Raw genomic sequence first — 20,257 nt, 5'->3', positions numbered from 1 at the left:
TCTTTTCTTTTCTTTTCTTTTCTTTTCTTTTCTTTTCTTTTCTTTTCACTTTCTTGTCTCTCTTTTTGTTTTTCCTTTCTTTACTTCTCTTCTTTCTTTCTTTCTGTCCCTTTCTCTTTTTTTCATTTTCCTTTCTTTCTCTTTTTTCTTTTCCTTTCTTTTTTTCTTCTTACATGAGATGAAAGGAATCGGAGTCCTGGGGAGTGGGGAGGTGTGGAGGGGAGGGTGGAAGGGAGCCTGGGTAGGTAGTGACGGGGTGGAGGGAGGGGATGCGACTTCACTCCACATTGCTGCTGTCGAAGGCGTGGCACTGAAGGTCTCCGCTCAGGTAGTCAGTCCCCGGCAGCTTCATGCCGTATTTGTCCACACACCAACACAACCCACGCTTCCGGCCTCGGGAGGGCTTGCACTGGGGAGACACCCAAGGGCAGAGATCAGGAGGTGGCTCCCTCACGCTGGGGATCAGGATAAACCCTGGCCTTGCCCCTTTAACCTCAGCAATGAAATCCCCTGGGTAGGACCTAGTCCCTGCTCTCTGCTTTCAGCACATCCCCATCTCTGCTGTTACCCCAGCCCAGGGTTCTCTGACTTTTCCTCCTTCCTCACTGGCTCCTTCAGGATGCTTACTTCAGGCCAGATGGCACTTGGAGCCATCAGCAAGGCCACCCACTGCCAAACGTGCCTGGCGATGCTCACAGCAACATCCCCACCAACCCAGTAGAGGAAAAACCTCCATCCTTCCCATCCAAGGCAGAGGCAGAGAAAAGCCTTGCTGGGTGGGGAGCATCCCTCCTTCGTGGGGCTCTTACCTGCTTCCTCTTGTAGAAGCCCTTGCGGTCGCAGTTGGGGAGGTGGACAGCGCGGGGGACCATCCGCTGGCTGCTCTTTAGCTCCTGCAGAGATGCCTCCATGTGCCTGCGGCAGGGGCCCTGCAAGCAGGAGAAGATGGAATGTGAGAAGGGGAGCACCCTCACAGCAAGCCTCTAGCTGCAAAAGCCCCCAGGTCCCCTCTCCCCTGCCACTGGCACTCACTCCCCAAGGGTAAAAGCCATCCCACAGTCACCTGCCCATGGGAGCCCCGTGGAGGGAAGGTGAAGGCACTCACCAGCTCAAACTCTTGCCGGAGCTCAGGGATGACGACACGTGGGTGCGCTGTGTTCTCGGCCATGCCCACAAACTTGGCCAGCGTCAGCTTCTTCCGGCGGTCCTTCTTCAGGGCTTCAGCCTTGAGCTCAGAGAGGCGCCCGTGCTTGGGCCGGTAGGCCTTGGGCGGGTAAGTCTCCTCTGTCATCTCCGATGTGGTCGGCTCCTCATGCTCTCGGGACTCTCGTTCTGGAAGAGACAGGTACCAAACTGTCAGGTCTCCATGGGCTGACTGGGGCTTGCTTTTGCACAGAGAGCCTTCCAACCCCAGAGGACATCTTTGCACCAGGCAGACAGGATGAGGACAAATAACCAAAGAAATCCCTTTCCCTTTCCCTGCCTACAACTCTGGCTTTATCCCACTGTGTGGGACTTTGTGAGGCTTTTGTATCAGCTCTGAACTCAGGACAGGAAGGTGTCTGAGGACATGGAGGAGTTGGAGGTCTAGGATGGGCTTCGACATACAAGGGCCGTTACCGTTTGTGTGTGTCAGTGGAAAAAGACTGGTGTGAGGGTCATCCCACACCCAGAAAGGGCCAGATGACACACAGATGAGGCAGAGAAGCCCCTCTTTATCTGTGGTGAGAGGATTAAGTGACAAATTCACACACCACCCAGCCTTTCAGATGCAAGAGCAAAAGCCAGGAATGCTCGAAGATGAGACAACTCCAAAGTCAAGGTCAACAACACAGCAAAGTCACCATGTGACAGGGCAGGTACTTCAGCAGTGACAAGTGCTGGGATCTCCAGGGTCCTCAGCTTATGGCCCCACACTCATGGGAAACCAGCCTCCATCTGATGGCATGCACCAAGCAGAGAGCAAAGCCAAGGATAATGCTCCCAAGCAATGCTGCCTGACTGTAGCTGCCACTGATGGTAGTATTAGCAAAGGGGGAGCATGTTTAGGTTCTGTCCATGGCAGTTGTCTTCCTGTAGACCCCCCCAGATCACCTCAGCGTAACCTCTGCCAGCAGGATGCAGTCAGGAGCCCTGTGGTTTATATTTAGGAGCAAGCTGGTGACAGTCTAAACTTAGATGACTTGTGACATTTAGTACAGCCACCAGAGTGAAAAAGGGCTATTTCTGTACTAAATTTGAATAGAGTTTAAAGCTCCTGAGCTTCCCAGTCTCCTGACCCCTGGTTCCCAGCAGTCCGGTGCTGATGCCAACTCTGCTGGGACCAGCAAGTGACCATGAGGAAACTCACTGCAGCAGAAGGAAAAGCATCAGAGTGGCTGAAATCCCTTCCTGAACAGCATCTCCTGCAACTTTGATACCAGTGAACCCAGCTCATCCCCTCCTACAGGATGGAAAAAGCCTCAGGATTAAAATAAAAGCAGTTAGACCCCCTCCCAACCAGGCAAACAGGAATCTCCTTGCAGATGGACTGCTCCCTTGAGCCCAGATGCAGCCCCAAGGGGGAGGAGGATGAAGAGGATGCCTCTGCCCTATTAGATTGCCCAGAGGTGGCCAGTGAGGGGGACAGAGGAGATGCTCAGTGGCAGATGACAGCACCCGCCTGTCACACACACCCCAGCTGGGGGGTTTGGAGGTGACCAAGGGGACAGGTCACTGGGTCCCCAAGCCTGCCACAGATCCTATTCTTCCTTGCCAAGGCGAACCTGCACTCTCCCATCAAAAACTGGAAAGTTTTCATCGCCACTTATTCATTAAAGCAGTCCTTTTTTTTCTGTTTCCACAAGAACAGTGCTGGATCAGCATCCCAGACTCAGCACCCTCCTAACTGCCCACAGCAACATAAGTGACACCCTGGGACTCACATGGCTCCCCAGCATGGGATCATTTTGCCATTTTTCCCCATGATGCTCATATGCTTGGTGTTTTATTCCTTGTTGCAGGACTCAACTGCTTCCACAGGTCAGAACTCCTTTATTCTAAGAGGATGACAGACAAGGGATAGGGAAGAGATTGAGTAAATTTGGAATGACCCCTCAGGAAATGAAACTGTACAAGGTGCAGTTGAAGTGCATCCTTTGCCTCAAAGATATTGTGGCAACTCAAGGTCCAAAAGAAGACCAAAGACATCCACAGTGACTAAGTCCTTCCACGGCAGTGAAACACACCGTGTCCCACCTCAGGAATCCCTTCTGGCACCCACTGCCAGGGCTGGAGAAGACAAAGCCAGGGCATCTCCCTGGGTTGCCCTACGATAATAAGGGGAGGGGAGGCTTCACATTGGTGCTGACAACCCCGAAGTAGCACAAGAGGGGCACAGCTTATTACCTCTGCAAATAAATGAGGAACAGTTACCTGGGCAATCCTAGCAAATAAAAACAAATAACAAATGAAGGGTACCACACAGTGAGAATTCAGTCAGAAAATCAGTACGGGGTGTCCAGTCCCCACGACTCACTCTGCAATGGGTATTTGCAGCAGCTCAGCCCGCTCATTTGGTCAACAGCTTTAGCAGCAAACAAAATAAGGTAAAGGTGCAAACACGTTCTCTCTCCTCTCCCTGCAAGCTGTCAGCAAGCCAGAGTGAGCTGTGGAGCCCTTTCAGCAAGGGGAGATGGCAGCCACAGGAGTTCTGCAAGGGAGCTGAGGACTGGTGTGCACTGAAAGCTGCCCAGCTCCCAGCCCGAATCAAGTGCTTCCTGCAGGGCTGAAAAAGCACCTGGAATTGACCCCCTTCACTCTCCCTGGCATGCATGTGTGCCCCTCAAGCAGTGGCGATATGACAAGGGATGGCTGTGGTGGGACTCCTCCATCTGTCACTCAGCAGTGGTGTTTAGTTTGGGTCTTTATATCCCAGTGAGTACCCCATATACGCCTTGAAGGGATTCCTTTCCTCTACCCTCTAATGTTTTTTATAGCCTAATTTCCTTCAGCAACAAGGCTGACGCAACCCCTTCTCATGCACCCAATGATCTGTTCCCTAATTTGATACTAACAAGCCAATTTTGACAAACTGAAGGGCAGAGGTCTCTGACACAGAAACTCCTGACAAGCTCTAGGCAGCTGGTGAGAGACCTTCCCGGTGCCAAGAGGAGAGGGAAAGGCAGAGGCGGGACACGCATCACCCATGCAACTCCCCTGCTTCTCCTCCTGGCTGGCCCATCCACCTGAACCTGCAACTCCCAACTGCAGCCAGGACCAGACACTCACATCAGCATGTCCAGAGCTCTTGTCTCCGCCTGCCGATCCTCACCCAGCAGCTCATTCACTGACCCCTGACTGTCCCCGGGCTGGCTCATGGCAGGCAGCATTGGCACCGCTGTGCCTCTGCGCCTGAGGAGATGCTGGCAAGAGCAACACCCAGTTTCCCCAGATGAGCCCTACTTGTGTCTCTCTGAGAGTCAAGAACGAGGCTGGAGTTCCTCCTCCCTCGCTGTCAGGTTCTGGCCTGCCACACAACCCCTTCCCGCCTACTCCCATCTGCCTTGCCAGCCTGGTGGCTGGGTTTCAGGCAGGCAGCTGTCTGCAGAGGCAGAGCACACTGCACAACCATGGGCACAAGGCATAGGCAGCAAGGCCCTACTCATGGTGATCCCAGATGAGGGACAGTGGGAACTAGGAGGTGGGTGGCTCACACATCTCCATCCCTTCTCCCCACAACTCAGCAGAAGCTCACCTCTCAGCAGAGGTCCCAGGCTCGCTGGCCACACAGAAGAGTGACATTGCTGGCCAACCCGAGGATGCCTGGCTAGCATGGAGGTGACAGCTAGGCTGTAGCCACCTCAAAGGAATAAGGCCTACTCCTACAGCCAAGGCATGAGACTGAACTCAACTCAGAGCTACCCCATGGCTTCATGTCTGGTCTAATGCTGTGGTGCCCAGGGAAAGAGATGCAAACATCTGGAAAGGCTCCTGACCCTGGCCGGGCCAAAAGGACTGTGCTGTTGATGTCCGAATCCACGAGTCCTGGCAGGCAGAAAATACCCATAACAGAGCATGTGGGCTGTCCTCTGTCCTGCGCTGAGGGCATGGTGTTTTCTCCCCACTCCAGGCTAGCCAGAGGGAGCTATTTGCAACTCTTCTACTCTGCCCTCCAGAAGGGACAGTGAGTAGCAAAATACCAGGCGCTGTTTCTCAGAAGCCGCAAATTACTCCTGTCTGGCTGCCTGCTGTCCCCACCAGACACCGTCCTGCCCCTAGACAAAAACCCAGCCTGGGTGCTTCTGGGCTTCAGACACTTTGGACCCATGTGAGGTCCCCATAAGGTGGTGGGTGCATTCACATGGGGGAGCGGAGTGTGTGGGAACACTGCCTTCCTGCCTGCTGACGTTACAGAGTAGAGCAGGAAGCTTTTACCAAATGGCTGAGAGGCGTGAATTTTTATAATGCATTTTCATCAGTTCCTGGCAGAAGGGTAGGAAAAGGATCTATTGACCACTGCTGCTAATGATCCTTGTTCGTTACAGCCACAGTCCACCGCTAGAGGACTTGCTGTCCTGTTCAACACCCCCCCATCAAAATCCACATCCACCTAAGAAGGACATGCACAACCACAGCACAACTTTGCTAAACAGCCTTATTGATTATTATTATGATCATTATTATTTACAGCATAGGCACTAACATAAACCACTTAATAAGGAAGGTGTTGGACAAAGACTTAATGGGGATCTCAGTTAAATCTCTAGCATAGGAACGACACAAATGTGAAGTTGTCCAGTCCTCCCTCTGCCCCCAAACAGCCATCTCTGTTCAGAGGTGCTCATTGCATATGGGTCTTATATAGGAAATCTGTGCTCAGGTACCTGGCTGGTAAAAACTCTCACTGAGGATTTCCCCCAGCTGCCCTCCCCACTTGTCCCCACTCCAGAGGAAGGGACATGTTTGACCTACACCAGAACTTCCTGGGATGGGCAGGCAAGTTCCTACTTGTCCTGGACTTGCACCTGTGACCATGAGGAGAAGATAAAAATTCCTCCTTCCTGGTCAACGCAGAAGGACAGCCACTGTGTTTGCATTCTCAAAATATAGGCAGGGAAGGGATAATGCAGACAGGGAAGGGATGTAAAGCAAAGAGTGTCATCTCATCTCTCGCCCTTTGGCAGCTGGAAAGCACATCTGAGCAAAAGCATTCCTACACTCCCCAGAGGCCACCAGAGTCAGCCCAGGCAAAAGGGAGCTTCCACCCGCCTAATGAAGCACAGCTCGTTTACATTCCGGTCGCAGGCACAAATCCCAGCCCCGCACACAACTCCGCAGGGTGGGCAGCAGAGCCGACTCGGGCACTGGGCCCGGGGCTGGGGTCACTGCTCCAGACCCCCGCCCTGGTGAAGTCAGGCAGTGATCTCAGGCGGCCGCCCAGCCCGAGGCCATCTGGCACCCACTGGGGGACGAGCAGCCAGGGCTGGGGATGCAGGCTCCAGCCAGTCCCTCTGCTAGCCCAGGGCGTTGGCTGCCGGAGAGCCAGCTGCAATGTGCCTTGGACTTTCGACGAACTTTTGTGCTCTGGTGGGGACTTGGCATCAGGCCGGTACAGCCTCTCTGGTAGTGACTGGCGAGGGAGCATGCTGGTGATGCTTGCAGGTGATGAGAGACTGGGAGGAGACACCACACACCAAGGACAGAAAAACAGCAGCCCTGCTGGGACTGCCACCCCACCTCCCACAAGTCTCAGCAACGTGCCACAGCCACTTAAAACAAATCTGTGTCATATAACACCCGTCTGCTAACAGAGGTGTTCTAGATGGCTAAACTCCATGTCTAAGTCATTGCAGAGATGCTGCACCCTCCAAATTGTGACCAGCCGCATAATTTGGCTTGGGTGCTGATTTTAGGGTGGAACAACATATCTTCAGAAATTCCAGTCTCTTCTCCTGTGACTCCAAAGGTCACACTTAGGCCTCCAACGGTCTGAAGTGAAGAAAGGTAACTCCCACCATCTCTTCACTATTGTTCCCCTTGCAACCTGTGATGTAATTCTCATGGGTGACAATGCCAAGCTGTTTTGCAGGCACAGGTGCAGTAGTAAGAAAACACAGACCCTATATCCTTCCCTGGGAATTAGGCACCTCAACAGCTGCCACAGGCAGCAAATCACCTTTGTGATTTGCAGAGTGTGGAGGGAAGCCTTTAGCACTCAAGGCATTGTGAAGTGCTCAGAAACACCCGCTCTGCCCCACCACGCCCAGTCACCTATCAAAGATGTATGATCAGAGTCCAAATAGTGCATGGCTCAAAAGCCACACAAGTTTTTAGAAGAGAGGCTCTGGGGTTTCCAGAGCCTTATATCCCAGTACCTTATATTCCTGTGACTATATGTTAAAAGTTAATGGGACCTCACTCCCTTGTACCACACAGACACCTTTTAAGCGAAGGATATGGATCAGTAAGACCAAACTCAGAGAAGAGATGGAAAAGCAGCCTGAGGGTTACAAAGATTCAACTCTAGGTTAGGAATTATCTCCATTTTATTAAACTAAGAGCCAGAAGGATGCTTGGGAGCAGCACAGGAATATCTAAAGAGCCTCAGAGAGCAGGCATTGATGGCAGACGGATATGCTATACTGTGGCCTTTTTTTTTTTAAGTTACTGTTTGGGCTTTGCTGAACTAGCCTGGAAGACCAGCTCCTTCTCAGGTGATTAATGTCTCCTCAGCAGAAACCTGTGGATGCAGATTCTGCTGTATCAGCCAGGGCTCACCTGCAAAGCGTGAATATCAGGTGCTTGGGCTGCCCCCAGGTTCACAGAGGATTCATGGGAAAGGGAGATCATCATCCTGATGACCTCAGTGTCCTCATACAGAGCTGGAAGGTGGAGAAATGCAGCTCAGCATGTGGGAAAGGAGCTCTTAAGGGAACCAGCTGGTCTGCTGGTTGTCTTGGTCTGCTCTGGAAGTACAGGGCCTATCTGTAGGAATGGATCTCTGGGTCAGCACCACTTCTCCACAGTGCCAGGAAATGCCACAAAGGTGGGAGAGGTACAGCTATGGGAATTGGAAGCATAAAGATCTGTGTTGCTATGTGCCAAACAGGACTTTCTGAGCTGCCCTTCCTTGCTGTAGCCACAAAATAAAACTCTCTGGGAGCAACTCTTTAGAGCAAGGAGAAAAGCAGGTTTAGATATGGGGAACTCCATGACATAAGCTCCTTTTCTACATGTTGCTAGTTGTTAGTTCAGCAGTCTTCAAGCATCCATGCTGTGCTGGAAGAGCCAAGCTTGGGCACCAGCTAGTGCACTGATCTGGTACTTCCTTGAAATGCACAAGCAAGGACTGGGGCTCACCAAGAAATATTGTCTTTGTCTGTCTCTTCCTCTCCAAGGAGTTCTCCAATCTGTCTACAATCAGTTCTCCATGCAGGTGTGGGAGTTTGCAATGCATATACAAGACACACCAAGACCAGGTGAAGGTCTGGGTCAACAGGCAGCATGGCCAGAGAACTTTGGGTTCCCAGTAACAATGGCTTCTGGCCAAGAGAGAACTCAAAATGTCTAATCAGTAAAAGAACTGAGAAACTTCCCAGAGTTTCTCCCTCCAGTAAGATGAAGAACAAGCATCCATTCATTTCAATTAAATGATGCTGATGTGCATCACCTTGCAAAATTGCAGGCACTCATTGCTAGATAGCTGCTTGTATCAGCCTGACATTTCCTGAACAAAGTTATCTTCCAGGGAACTGAATTGGCAAGTGGAGGGGAAGGAAGTATTGCAGGATTAGATTTACATCAAGAAGCTCCTGTTGCTGATGCACTGATGATAGGAAGATAAAACGTATTTCCTTCACATCATCTGGAGACTGCAGATGTTCCCCTTTCCATATGCTGAAACTGGAGAAGAAGCTAGAACTAAGTCATGACCCAGAGAAATCTAAATAAATCATCTTTCAATATCATAGTGACCAAGACATATTCTTCCTTCCTGAGAGGGATGAAATAATTCAGCCTTTCTTAGTCTTGCATCTTTTCCAATAAATCCACCCTAGTGGCAGATTTCATTGGTTATAATAAAGGAGGCAAAATTCCCATCAAGCTGCCAAGGAATTAAGAGCAGAAAAGAGCAAAGAAGGAAAACACAGAGAAGATTGCATGACAGTTTTTGCCTAACTGACAGTGCAGGTGAGGAAGATCTGGATTAGCTCCTGACAAGCATCGTTGAATTGTTTACCAGCAATTTCTCCCTGGGGCTTATCAGTGGCAAAAAGATGAAAACACACACACTTTAAGGTTTTCTGAATGAAAACAATGTTTGTTTTCATCATCTGGCCACCAGAGATGACTTGGAAAAAATCTCACTGTGTCCTTAGAAATGAAATAGGTGTGATGAGTGAAAGAGAACTCTAAAAATGTCCATCAACTATCATTACAGTATGAGAAAGAAGTGGGAAGGGGGACCTTTTTGGATGCTGGTAGCTCAACATCAGCAATGAAGGAAGCGTAACTAGGGAGGAGGAGGAGGTACCTGTTCTCTCTTGGACTATGTGGGGCCTATCTCTAAAACTCAGATGAACATTGGTGTCAATATACATGAGATGTCAAGAAACCTGGACTTGAAGGCAGGTGCTGACAGGATGCTGATGCTATTTTGATCTCTGAAACCCAAATATTAAAAAACATAGTAGAGTCAAGTGCTAAGAAGGCCTTAGAAGCTGAGCCATAACCAAAAGAGTGCTGCTGGTGGCTATCGGAAGCTGGGCTGTTAGTGGGAATATTGTAGCATTTTACTGTAAGAACAGTATGAAATTAAGAGGAAACCCCTGTATTAAAGGAGATGATCTTGGGAAGAGGATGTCCTACCAAAGATATAGTCACTGTAGGTTATGCTAAGATCTCTGATCTGCTTATGGATGAAGGTGCCTTTTGCCTTTTGGACAGGGTTTTGAATCTGATTTAGTTTTATACTGAGCAGAAGCTTTTAACAAATGTCCTATTAGAACTGAATCTGGTAGATGCTGCTCCCACCAGAGGCTGGTGGTCTCCATCAAAAGATCTGTTCCCACAGAAGGTTATTGAGGGTCTCAGCCTCAAAACCAGTCAGAAACTGGCAGAGCCAAGAAAGCCAAACCTTTTGTTTGCCCCCAAAGAGAGGTAAAGGAACATCGAGTGGAGAATGGAGATGCACCTGTGTCAGGTGCTAGACCAAAACCGGTCCAACGCCAAAAATATTTCAGGTGTGCAGCTGTGACTGCAAACTCCAGCCTAGCCTGGACTAATTTCAAGGCCTTCAGCCTGACTTTCAGAGTTTTGCCTTAAACCAGATGGAAAAGCTGTGTGAGATCATCCATTGCTCATCTCTGTGTCAACACCAGATGACACATCATCACATGTACCATCCATTACAAGCTCTCAGGGTTCCAACCCCTGCCCTCAGGACTCCCTTCCATCTTAATGGCTCCTTCTCTCAAAAAGCCTTTGCCTGGAGTAGGCCATGCTGTTATTCAATCATTCAGTCCACTTAAGTAGGACCACAAAAAAGTACCAGAAGTTTGACATTCACACTCTGACAATATTAATATGCAGGAACTTGCCCAAGCTTGATCCTAATGGATGACTCTTACATCTCCTAGCCATTTTCCTCCCTGAGCTGTACTATTGCATACACTAATCCATTCTCTTTGGTCCAACATAATGCAAAGATGCTTTTCAATGTTAAAAAAATATCACGTGTCTCTTGACAGAGAAAAGGGTACAGACCTCCATTTTGGGGTCTGAAACTCCAAGAAAGACAAGTGATCACCCCTTGCTTTTCTGGAATGATAAAATCCTTGTTGCACTTTGTTGTTTCTCCTGCAACCTCAAGCCACCTCTGCTATTACAAAACCAAATAACTGAACACTGAAATGGTTATGAAATGATGCAGTAAAATTTCACCCATATCTGCTATTTCTTCAGGAAAGCAGGAGTCACAAGTGAAAGCAATGTGACTATATGACATTTTCTGTTTAGATGTTGTTAAAATATATTAAGATATACATGTGGCTGTGACTGCTGGACATGAAGTTCCAGCCTAATAAAACTTTTCTTCTTTTCCAGAATCTCCTTTAAAGTAAAAAGTGAAAGCCAGGTTCCACAGTTTTCCCTGGCTTATTTAATTACTAACATCATTAGTCTAACACATAACATCTGATTTCTTAAGCAGGAATAATAAATGGCTCTGTTGATTTGTCTTCTCAGGACGAATCCCATCTGTATTTGGAAAAATAAAATATTTTTACTGTTTTTCTACAAAAAAGAATTATGAATATTGGCCAACTTTGCCCCTAAAGTTACCTTTAAGAAACATTCCTTCTCCCATTTACCTACAGGATCATTTCCTTAAGTATCTGTCAGGATTATCTTCTTGCCCTTAAATAGCAACCAGAGAAGTTATTTCCATCAACATAACAATTACGTCCATCAGCCAGCCAGCTGTGTCCATCCAACAAGCAAATAAACCAAACTGCAACAACAGCCCTGGAGGAAGCTGGTAAGAGCTCTCCAATCCTACCAAATGCCACAGCACAGAGTCCTTGGAGGAAAGAGGTAGCTGATTCCCATAGAGGGGGTAGGTGCCCAAAAGCTTATGATTCTCTGGGCCTGGAGGAAAGATGCTCAGCATCTTGCAGGATCAAGGCCTACTGGACTAATAAGGAACAATGTGCCGGTTTGCTGTGGGGGATATTAATGCCCCATTCTCACATTCTGCATGAAAGAGATGGAACTACTGGGGTGGAGTTATGATGAAAAATAATGGGAATATCAGAGGGGTCTGGAGAATGAGGGCAATAAGTGAGAGCAAGGCTTTATGTGTACACACATGAACAGCAGAAATGCCCACTGACTTCACAGGCATAAATTTAACATGCCTCCTCAAAGTTTAACATGTTGATCAGAGTCTCTCTCTCACACTTGTCCTGGAAACATCATAAACAGACAGAAGACTTACCAAAACATGCTGGGAAATTGATTCCTTGAGAGCAAATTTGCCCATATCAAATCACCAAGAGTTCCAAACCCAGCAAACAGCTGGGTCCTGCTGGTATTAACTTCAAGCAGTAGATTGACATAAACACTAAGGGGTCCGCTCAGATCATTGGCATCAAAGAGCCACCTCAAAAACAACATCTTGCTGAGAGTTGCCTTGGCTGAAGGAATAGAGTGTGTCCTGTGGGGCAGAGTGGTGAGGGGATAGGGGATATCACTTCTTCATCACTAGATGTGCTGGGACCCTTCCAGGATGAGCTGAGGCATGAACTATGACCCATACCCAGTGATCTTAAACAGGCAGCCCCAGGACCCAGGAGCACTGGCACAACTGACACCCCGCTCTGTGACCTACAGAGCACATCACCCTGGGGAGACCAAGTGTGGAGGCTCATGCTAAATGGACTCAGCGGGTCCAGGTTTTAGGGGATTCCAGCATGGGTGTCAGGTATCCCTCTCTTCCTCTCCAGCAAAGCCTCCTCATACTTTTGGTGAAACCTGTCCTGAGGATAAACAGATAATATCTAATTTTTGCCTGTAAAAAATCTCCTTATAAATGATGAAGTGGTTATCAAACTGGCTGCCAGGAAGTTCACACAGGCCAAAGATGATCTTTGGATCATCTCTGACCTCTTCATGCACCATGTCTTCAGGTGCTGTTGCTTCCTCCCCTCAGTGCTGGAGGTTGTTTCTCCTGCCCTCAGCTTGCCACATCTCAGAAAATTTTTCATGTTTTCCCAATTCAGTTCTTCTTGCACACCTTCCCAAAGGCCAGTTTTTGCTGCCTGGGCATAGAGAAGTTTGCAGGATCCCAGTGACCTCAGTGCCCCTGGCACCATGCCCTCCACTGATGCCACCAGGCACTATTGCCCCCCACATTTCCCCCAGCCCTGGCATAGGGTAGGAGGTGGACTGGCTGCCCTCTGCAAGTCACAGCTTCTCCACATCTTCAGTGGGACATATCTCAGTGTACTATCTCAGTCTAGCCAGAAAACACAACCCACCTCCAAGCACAGGGGGTGAGCCTGGATCCACACAGCTGGCTAATCTATCTCCTTTCTCACCTCCCATTGTTTGATATGCTCACCTGCTGCATCTCATTTCTCAGCCCTCAGTGGGAGGATAGGGTAGGCTGATTTGTATGCCAATATCTGTTCTTGATGGCAAAATACCGATGTGCCAGACATAACCAGAACCACTGCACCTAAGAGAAGTTTGTGTGTGCTGCCTAGAAACCACTGTGCCTCCAGAGACAAAAATGCTCCGTGTGTGTGCTTGCACACATTAAATGTTTATGCAGGCGTGCGTGGGCGTGTGAACACGGGTACATGTGTGCGTATGCTCACATGCATATCTTTCCTGTGCATATTAATCCTGCTGCTCTACAACCCACATAGAGGGGCAGGTGTGTTCCAGCCAAATTCCCCACTTATATCTAGCCTTGAATTTGCACTACTAAGTGCTTGGTAAAAAAGAAACAAAACAACAAGGCAGGATTTGCTGTACCATGGACCCTTTTATCTGCCCTGTGACTTTGCACAGGGGAAACGAGCTGCAACTGCTCTTAGCAGCTCACCCTGCTGAGCAGAGGACGACAAGCCTCGGAAGGGCTGAGGTTCCCGCCCCCCTTCCCAGGCTGCTCCCAGGCTTTTCAGTTTGCATGAAGAGTTCTGGGAAGTGCTACTGCTATAACAGCTCCTGCAGCTGCTCCTACATCTGCGATGTCTTTCGACTCAGAGCGAGTAGAACTTGCAGCGGACGTTAGGAGGAAGCAGAGCACCACGCTCCATTTGAGGCAGCGCCCGTGTGCTGCTTCTCCTCCTCTGCTTCCTCCCCCTCTGCTGTGACACGTGTGCCAAACTAAGCGACAAAACACACCGAGGGATGTCTTGAAGCTGGCACAGAAGGTACCCAAGCTCTCCTACCCCCTCCTGTCAAGGCTGAGGGGACACCTCACCCTGCACTAAGGCAAATGCTTCCAGTCGCACATGACTCTGCTCATGCCACTGACGTGCCGAAGTCTAGGCACAGGATGCACAATATCGACACAAGGAGGCACAATGTCTTCCTTCAGCATCCCTCAGGTTTGCAAAGGTTCCCGTTTGAGACCAGCCCCTGTTCTCTTCTGCAGTGGTGCAAGCTCTGGAGGGGCTCCCTTCATTCACCTGGAGCGAGTCCAGGGCTGTGTGGAAGCTTGGGGCCAGCTCTATCTCTCATGCACGCACGCATGCACGCACGCAAGCACAGAGCCACGTCTTTTCTCCGGTGAACTCTGCTGGCACTCGGCAGGAATTTCATTTGGATCAACTACTTAATATTCTCCCTCCTTCCTTAGAAACCAGGCTGCTGAAAAATCCTTCCAGCCAAGGCCCCTCCTTTCCTGTTTGAACCACCCCATTCCTCCCTCCCCCATACACACACACCGCAGAAACCTGACTCACTTGCTGGCACCTGATGGATTTCACCTATTTTTTTTTTTAATATATTGTTGTTGGAACTCCAGATCAAAAGAAAAATGGAGATTTTCCTGTTTCGTATCTGAGGTTTTGCAGGCCTGTTGATACTAGCTTTCACCTTGACATTTTGGGAGCTGCTTCACACAAAGGACCTGCTGCTCACACCAGCCGGGTCCCTCCCCAAGTGACACATGTGCACAAGCCAGCGCGTCCCATGGCCTGCTCCCATGACTGCTACCCTAACCCTCACCCTCACCCTGGATATGAGGAGTGTGTGGAGCTGCCCACCTGCCTCACCACATCCCCGTCACTCACCCCTGAAGCCCCACATTCCCAAATGTAGAGCAGAAGAGCATGGGAGGGAGGAATGGGGTGGGGGGGAATATTTTGGGGAGCAATAAAGGACTGCACCGAACACAAGCCGCAGGAAATTTAGGCTCGGCAGCGCTCCTGCTCCGCCTACTTCCAGCTGACACAGCAAAGATGATTTTCTTAGGGCCAATTCTGCAACCCCCCCCCCCCGCTTTCCCCTCCTGGTTATCGTTGGCTCATGGTTTCGTGAGGAAACTTGCCAAGTCTTGCTCACTTTCTAGAAAGAGAGCAGGAATGAGAGAGGAGAAGGAAATATTTGACAACCTTTGTTTTTCCACGAGCCTTTTTAGGGCAGCAGGCTTCAGTCTGTGCCCTCCGCTCCCCGATGCTCGGCCTGACCTTGCTGTCTCAGCAGGAGGAAGTCTGGCGGGAGCACAGGGGAGAAAAATGGAAAGACGTGGTATATTTCAAAGGAAAACTAAACAAAACAGAGAAAACCCAGAATCCTGTAGCCTGTGCCATAAATGAAGCTCATTCATGTTTTTTTACCAGGAACAGTCAATTACAGCCGTGATGTTTGGCTTTCAGTACAGGACAGTGTCTGACTTGTGGCAGGAAGCACTACAGGGACCGTCCTGTCCATACCTACATATCCATCTACTTAAAATTAACCTTACGAAAGCCCTCTAATCCCACACCTGCTTTCATTCCAGACCTCTCAATAAACCAGGAGCACATTCTGCTCAGTACCTCCAGCATTTCTCAGTGCCACTGTGCTCAGCATATGTATGAGGAAACTGAGGCACGGTACCTGCAAGCATCTTATCCCCAGGCAAGACATCTGCTCTAGAGGAGAGCCAAGCCCAGCCTCCCAGACTTGAGCTCTTGCAGTACTGCTCGATGCATCTCCACCTCCGTAAGGAGGAAAGCATCTGCAATTTTAAACTTGGCCAGCGTAAGGGCACAAATAGATAGAAATGCAGTTTGATCTAGTCCTCGCCACTGTCACATAGTTTATTTTGCAGAGTGCTGATTCTTTCTCAGCGGTTCACAGCTCAGGGCCAATTTTGGTCATTGATAGATGGGAGGGCCAGGCCAGCATCCCCAGCACACAGTCCCTAAGCTGCTGGCCAAACTGGCAGAGGCCAGAAAGTTCAAGTTAAACTTCATTTCTTTTCTTGCCCTGTTGCTTAGAAACACGCCTATGAAAATATACTTTGTTCTCACACGCTACCAGTCGAATGCCAAATGACTTTTTTCCCCTCTCCCATCCTCAGGAATTCTTGATTTATTTTTTATTTCTTTTTTGCAATCGCACAAATCTCAAGAGGAGCCTGCTGGTCTCCTGTGGCTTCTTGCAGCAGCCTTTCCAATCCAGGCTCATCTCCTGCCTGCGAACAAAACCTGCCGAAAAGAGGCCCCTGCAGCACTTGGGGAGTCCAAACTGGAAGTGCAGGTAGTGCCACGGGGTTGGTTTTGCAAAACAAACCTGCAACCACTTTCCTATCCCTCTCCTTGTTCACTCAATGGGTGCTCCCCATCGCAAGAAAATCAAAATCAAAAACAAGGGAACTGGCTAAAGTTTTCACACAGAGCACCTTTGAGAAGTGCGAGGCAGGTGGAATGAAAGGATATTCATGTTGAGAGCCAAGCACCAAAGCTTTCTCAGGTGCCTTGGTCTGTGTGGGGCACCCTTGCATAGGTGCAAGGATGGGCCCTGCTCTCCCAGCCACTACTGGATTTCAGTGGCATGGCTTTACCTTCCCCACCACATTGCCTGCTCCTGGCCACGCACATACACATGAAGAGTAAATAAACACTGGGATGACGTGCTCTGGGATACTTCACATATCTCTGCTGCCAGCGGTTGTTGCCCAGCTTCCTGGGCTCCACGGCAGGAACATGGCTCCTGGCTTTACCCTCTGCTCCCTGTGCAGGTCTGCTCCCAACCCTCATCCCTTCCAGCTCCCTTCCAAAACCAAGCTCAGCTTTGCTGTTTCTGGCTGATTTAAGGGAGTTTGGACATCTGATGTCATTCAAAGGAGGGGGGAAGTTATACACACAGAATTTGGTTTTGCTCTGAAGGATGGAGTGTAGCAATCCAACCACTGCCTGCAAGCAGCAAAGGGGAAAAATAATAAAAGCACCAAGATTTACTAGGTGCTAGAAAGGAGAAATGGAATCCCATTGCGTGGGTATAAGCAGAAGCTTGCTAACAAGTAGAAATTACTTTTTCATGCTCCAAAAAAAGTGAGGGGTTTGTTTCTGGGAGTTTTTTGCCAGGTGGTCCCCCGGATGCACAGACAGCCTCTCTGCCTCCCTTTTACACTGTGGCAAATACAGATGTATTTGGAGAAATATAGGGAATGTGACCTCACACGAGCTAGAGGATCCAGAAATGGGAGTGAAATGAGAGCCAAAGTGAAGGAGCGCTTTCTTTCATGCTTTTGTCACGTGCAAGAGGCAAACACTTCAGAAGCTTGGCCTTGCACTCATGCTGCCTTCATGCTTGCTTTTAACCTGTTCTTTCGGGTTATTAGCCACACCATCATTTTTTGCAATCACATATCCTCTCCCTAATGCACCTGCTCTCTTCACCTCCCTGGGCTGAAACCCATCACCCAGCAAAGACGTCCAGCAGCAGGCAGCCAGGAAGAGCAGGCTGCAATGATCCCAAGGAGAAAGTGGAAGGCTGAGCAACAAATCCACAGGTGGCTGAGGACTTTGGGAATGGGGCAGTTGGTTGCAAGGAGGTGCCCTGCCCTCTCCTATACTTCAAGTTGCAGAGGTCAGCTCGGACTTTAGAGCAAGGTAGAAGATATGGTGAGAGAAGGGAGTCAGGAAGAGGGTGAAGACAGGGATTCAGGAAAGATGTAAAGGATGTAACTAAGGAAGGACTGGGATGCAGCTGTGACTAAGAGGGCGCATCTGGGAAGTGGGGGAAGAAAAGCTTTCCATTGGGGATGGGACAACTCAGAGGTGATGATAGAAGGCAGAGTGGGGGAGGCTGTGAGATGATGCAACAGGAGGTTTGACCAGAGCATGGATGGAAAGAAGGACAGGAAAAGTGGCAAGGGGCATGGAAGAACAGTTGGGGGGATGGAAGAGTACCTACAAAGATGGAAAAGCAACTGCATGTGTGTGTGTAAGAACAACTAGAAAGATGTAAAAGTAGCTGGAAAGGTGGAAAAGCAATAGGGGGGTGGAAGAGCAGCCAGGGGAAGTGGTGGTGGTGGTGGTGGAGAAGCAGATGGAAAAGATGGAAAAGCAACCGGGGGCTTGGAATAGCTGCTGGTGGAGGGGGTAGGGAGGGGAAGGAATGGGAAAATAGCTAGAAAGATGAACAGCAGCCAGGGTGTGTAAATGTGTGTGTGAAAGAGAAAACTCAGGCAGAAAGACAGAAAAGTAGCCAGAAAGATGGAAAAGCAGCTGCTGGTGGTGGAGGGGAATGGAGGAGCCGGGAGGGCAGAAAAGCACACGACGGGGGAGCGGGCTGGAAGCGCAGGGGGGGAGGGTGTGGATGGAAAAGCGGGAGAAAAGATGAAAAAGTAACCGGGAAGGCAGAAAAGCAAGCGGGGGCATTGGAGAGCACCTGGGAAGATGGAAAAGCAGCCGGCGGGATGAGAAAGCAACCGCGGGGGCAGGGAAGAGCAGCCAGTGGGAGGGAGCAGAAAAGCAAGCGGAAAGATGGAAAGGGAGCCGGAAAGACGGAAAGGCAAGCGGAGGGTCATGGAAGAGCACCCGGAACGAGGGAAAACGCAGCCGGGAACTGGCGGTGGGGTGCAAAAAGCCGGCGGAGAGATGGAAAAGGGGCCAGCAAGGCGGAGAAGCATCCGGGAAGGCTGCGAATGGAGGAGCGGGGTCACTCACCAGCCTTGGCTTGCTCGCGGTAGCTCTTCTCGCTGAGGCAGACGGCGGTGCCGTGGAGGAGGGCGTGCAGCGGCTTCTCCTCGCCCTGGCGCGGGAGGCAGCGCAGCCCGCGGGCGCAGCGCTCGGTGTAGACGCCGCAGGGCTGCCCGGCGGGCAGGGCGCAGGTGAGGCAGCAGCCACAGCCCGGCTCCTTCACCAGCTCGCAGCCCAGCGGCGGCGGCGGGCAGAGCGACAGCGCCTTGGCATCGCAGGGCTCGCACTGCACGAAGGAGCCCAGGCACCGCGACAGCCCCGGGCAGGCGCCCAGCAGCACCAGGAGCCGCAGCAGCATCGCGGCGGGGATGCTGCGGGACGGGGCGCGGGGAGCTGCCGGGGGTGGGCGGCGCTGGCTTTCCGCTTGCCCCTTCTGGGGCAAGAAAACAAAAAAAAAAAAAGGGGAAAAAAGAAAGAAAGAAAAATTAAAAAATAAAATTCGAAAAGGAAAGCGCAGCCCCTGTTTGCAGGCGTCCCACTCTGAGGTTTATTCTCGGGGTGCGAGACCCTCCCGCTTTTCTTTTGGCGTTGGGAGGGGGGGGCGTCTAGGTTTGCTTTTTTGTCTTTTTTTTTTTTCTCTTTTTCTCCTTCTTTCAGCTTTTTCTCGCCTCGAAAGGGGGAATTCGCACTGCGATCCGCGGGAGCGCAAAAAGAGAGGGGGAGGGAAAGAGGGGGGAAAGGGAGCGAAGCCTGCAGGGGTTGCACAGCCTACAGGTTGCAGGGGGAGGAGTGGGGGAGCAGGGGGGTTTGGGGAGGTGGGACCGCGATTTCACACACGCGCACACACACACACACACACACTCTTCCCAAAGGACTGGAAGGAGGCAGGTTGAGAAGGGAGCAAAGTTCCTTGAAAACCAGTGTCCTGCTATTATTGCATCAAAGCAGTCAAGAGGGGAGAAAAAACCCCAACAATGCAGGAGAAGGAAGAGGGGATGCAAAGCTCCCCTTCCCTCTCTCTTCTTCTGCAGGAGGAGAAAAAGTCTCTCCCGACGCAGCGAGCTGCTGGGAAGCTTGGTATGAAGCAAAGTTGTGTTTCGATCGGCTCTGTTCAACTCTCCCGCTTTCCTCTTCCAAGATTTGCAAAGGAAAAAGAAAAAAAAAAGACCAAAAGAGTAAAAAAAAAAAAGTTTTCTGCAAAGTTGGAGTGTTTTGTTGCAAAGTCTGCAGAGGAGCGGTAAAAATCAGGGGGAAGGGGAAAAAAAAAGAAAAGAGAGGAAAAAAAATCCACTTTGTAGATCTCCCAACACTTTTCCCCTGGAGAAGTTTCTAAAGAGACTGAATACTGCAGAACAGGCTGTCTTTTAAATAGACTGCCTCTGGCTGCCTGCCAGCCCCTCGCTGCAATTTGAGATCCCAATGACACCTCAGCTTGACTAGGTGCCAGCAGCGAGGGCCCTATCAGTGCGCTCTCGGGCCGTGGGGGTGGGGTGCGCAGCTCCTGACTTCTGGGCTTCAAACCCCGGGCAGTGATCAAGGATAATATTATGAGGAGAGACAAGGGGAGGGGGAGGGGTAAGGGGGAAGCCGCGGATCGGGGTGGGGGGAAAGTTCAGACCTTCACGGGTTAA

At 50.3% G+C, this 20,257-nt stretch overlaps 1 protein-coding gene across 1 annotated transcript; it reads right to left on the bottom strand.

Annotated features, from left to right (window-relative positions):
- Positions 1-106: 106 nt before the first annotated feature.
- IGFBP5 (insulin like growth factor binding protein 5) lies at positions 107-19,977 on the bottom strand. The gene is made up of 4 exons (XM_027678886.1): positions 18,654-19,977; positions 1,106-1,332; positions 810-929; positions 107-409 (listed from the first exon to the last, which is right to left on the bottom strand). The coding sequence occupies exons 1-4, from the start codon at positions 18,982-18,984 to the stop codon at positions 278-280; spliced, it is 810 nt and encodes a 269-aa protein (XP_027534687.1). The 5' UTR covers positions 18,985-19,977; the 3' UTR covers positions 107-277.
- Between the last annotated feature and the right edge of the window lie 280 nt (positions 19,978-20,257).

Source organism: Neopelma chrysocephalum, unplaced genomic scaffold (assembly GCF_003984885.1).
Source record: "Neopelma chrysocephalum unplaced genomic scaffold, ASM398488v2 Primary Assembly neopelma1_44, whole genome shotgun sequence".
NCBI classification, from domain to species: Eukaryota; Metazoa; Chordata; class Aves; order Passeriformes; family Pipridae; genus Neopelma; species Neopelma chrysocephalum.
Note: the sequence above shows the minus strand (reverse complement) of the source record. Positions and strands in the feature narration are given on the sequence as shown.

Coding starts and splice junctions, on each gene's coding strand:
- IGFBP5 (XM_027678886.1), bottom strand. CDS start 18,984: ATGCTGCTGCGGCTCCTGGTGCTGCTGGGCGCCTGCCCGGGGCTGTCG. Junction 1,333..18,653: donor CCGCGAGCAAGCCAAGGCTG/GTGAGTGACCCC, acceptor TGTCTCTTCCAG/AACGAGAGTCCCGAGAGCAT. Junction 930..1,105: donor TCCGGCAAGAGTTTGAGCTG/GTGAGTGCCTTC, acceptor TCCTGCTTGCAG/GGCCCCTGCCGCAGGCACAT.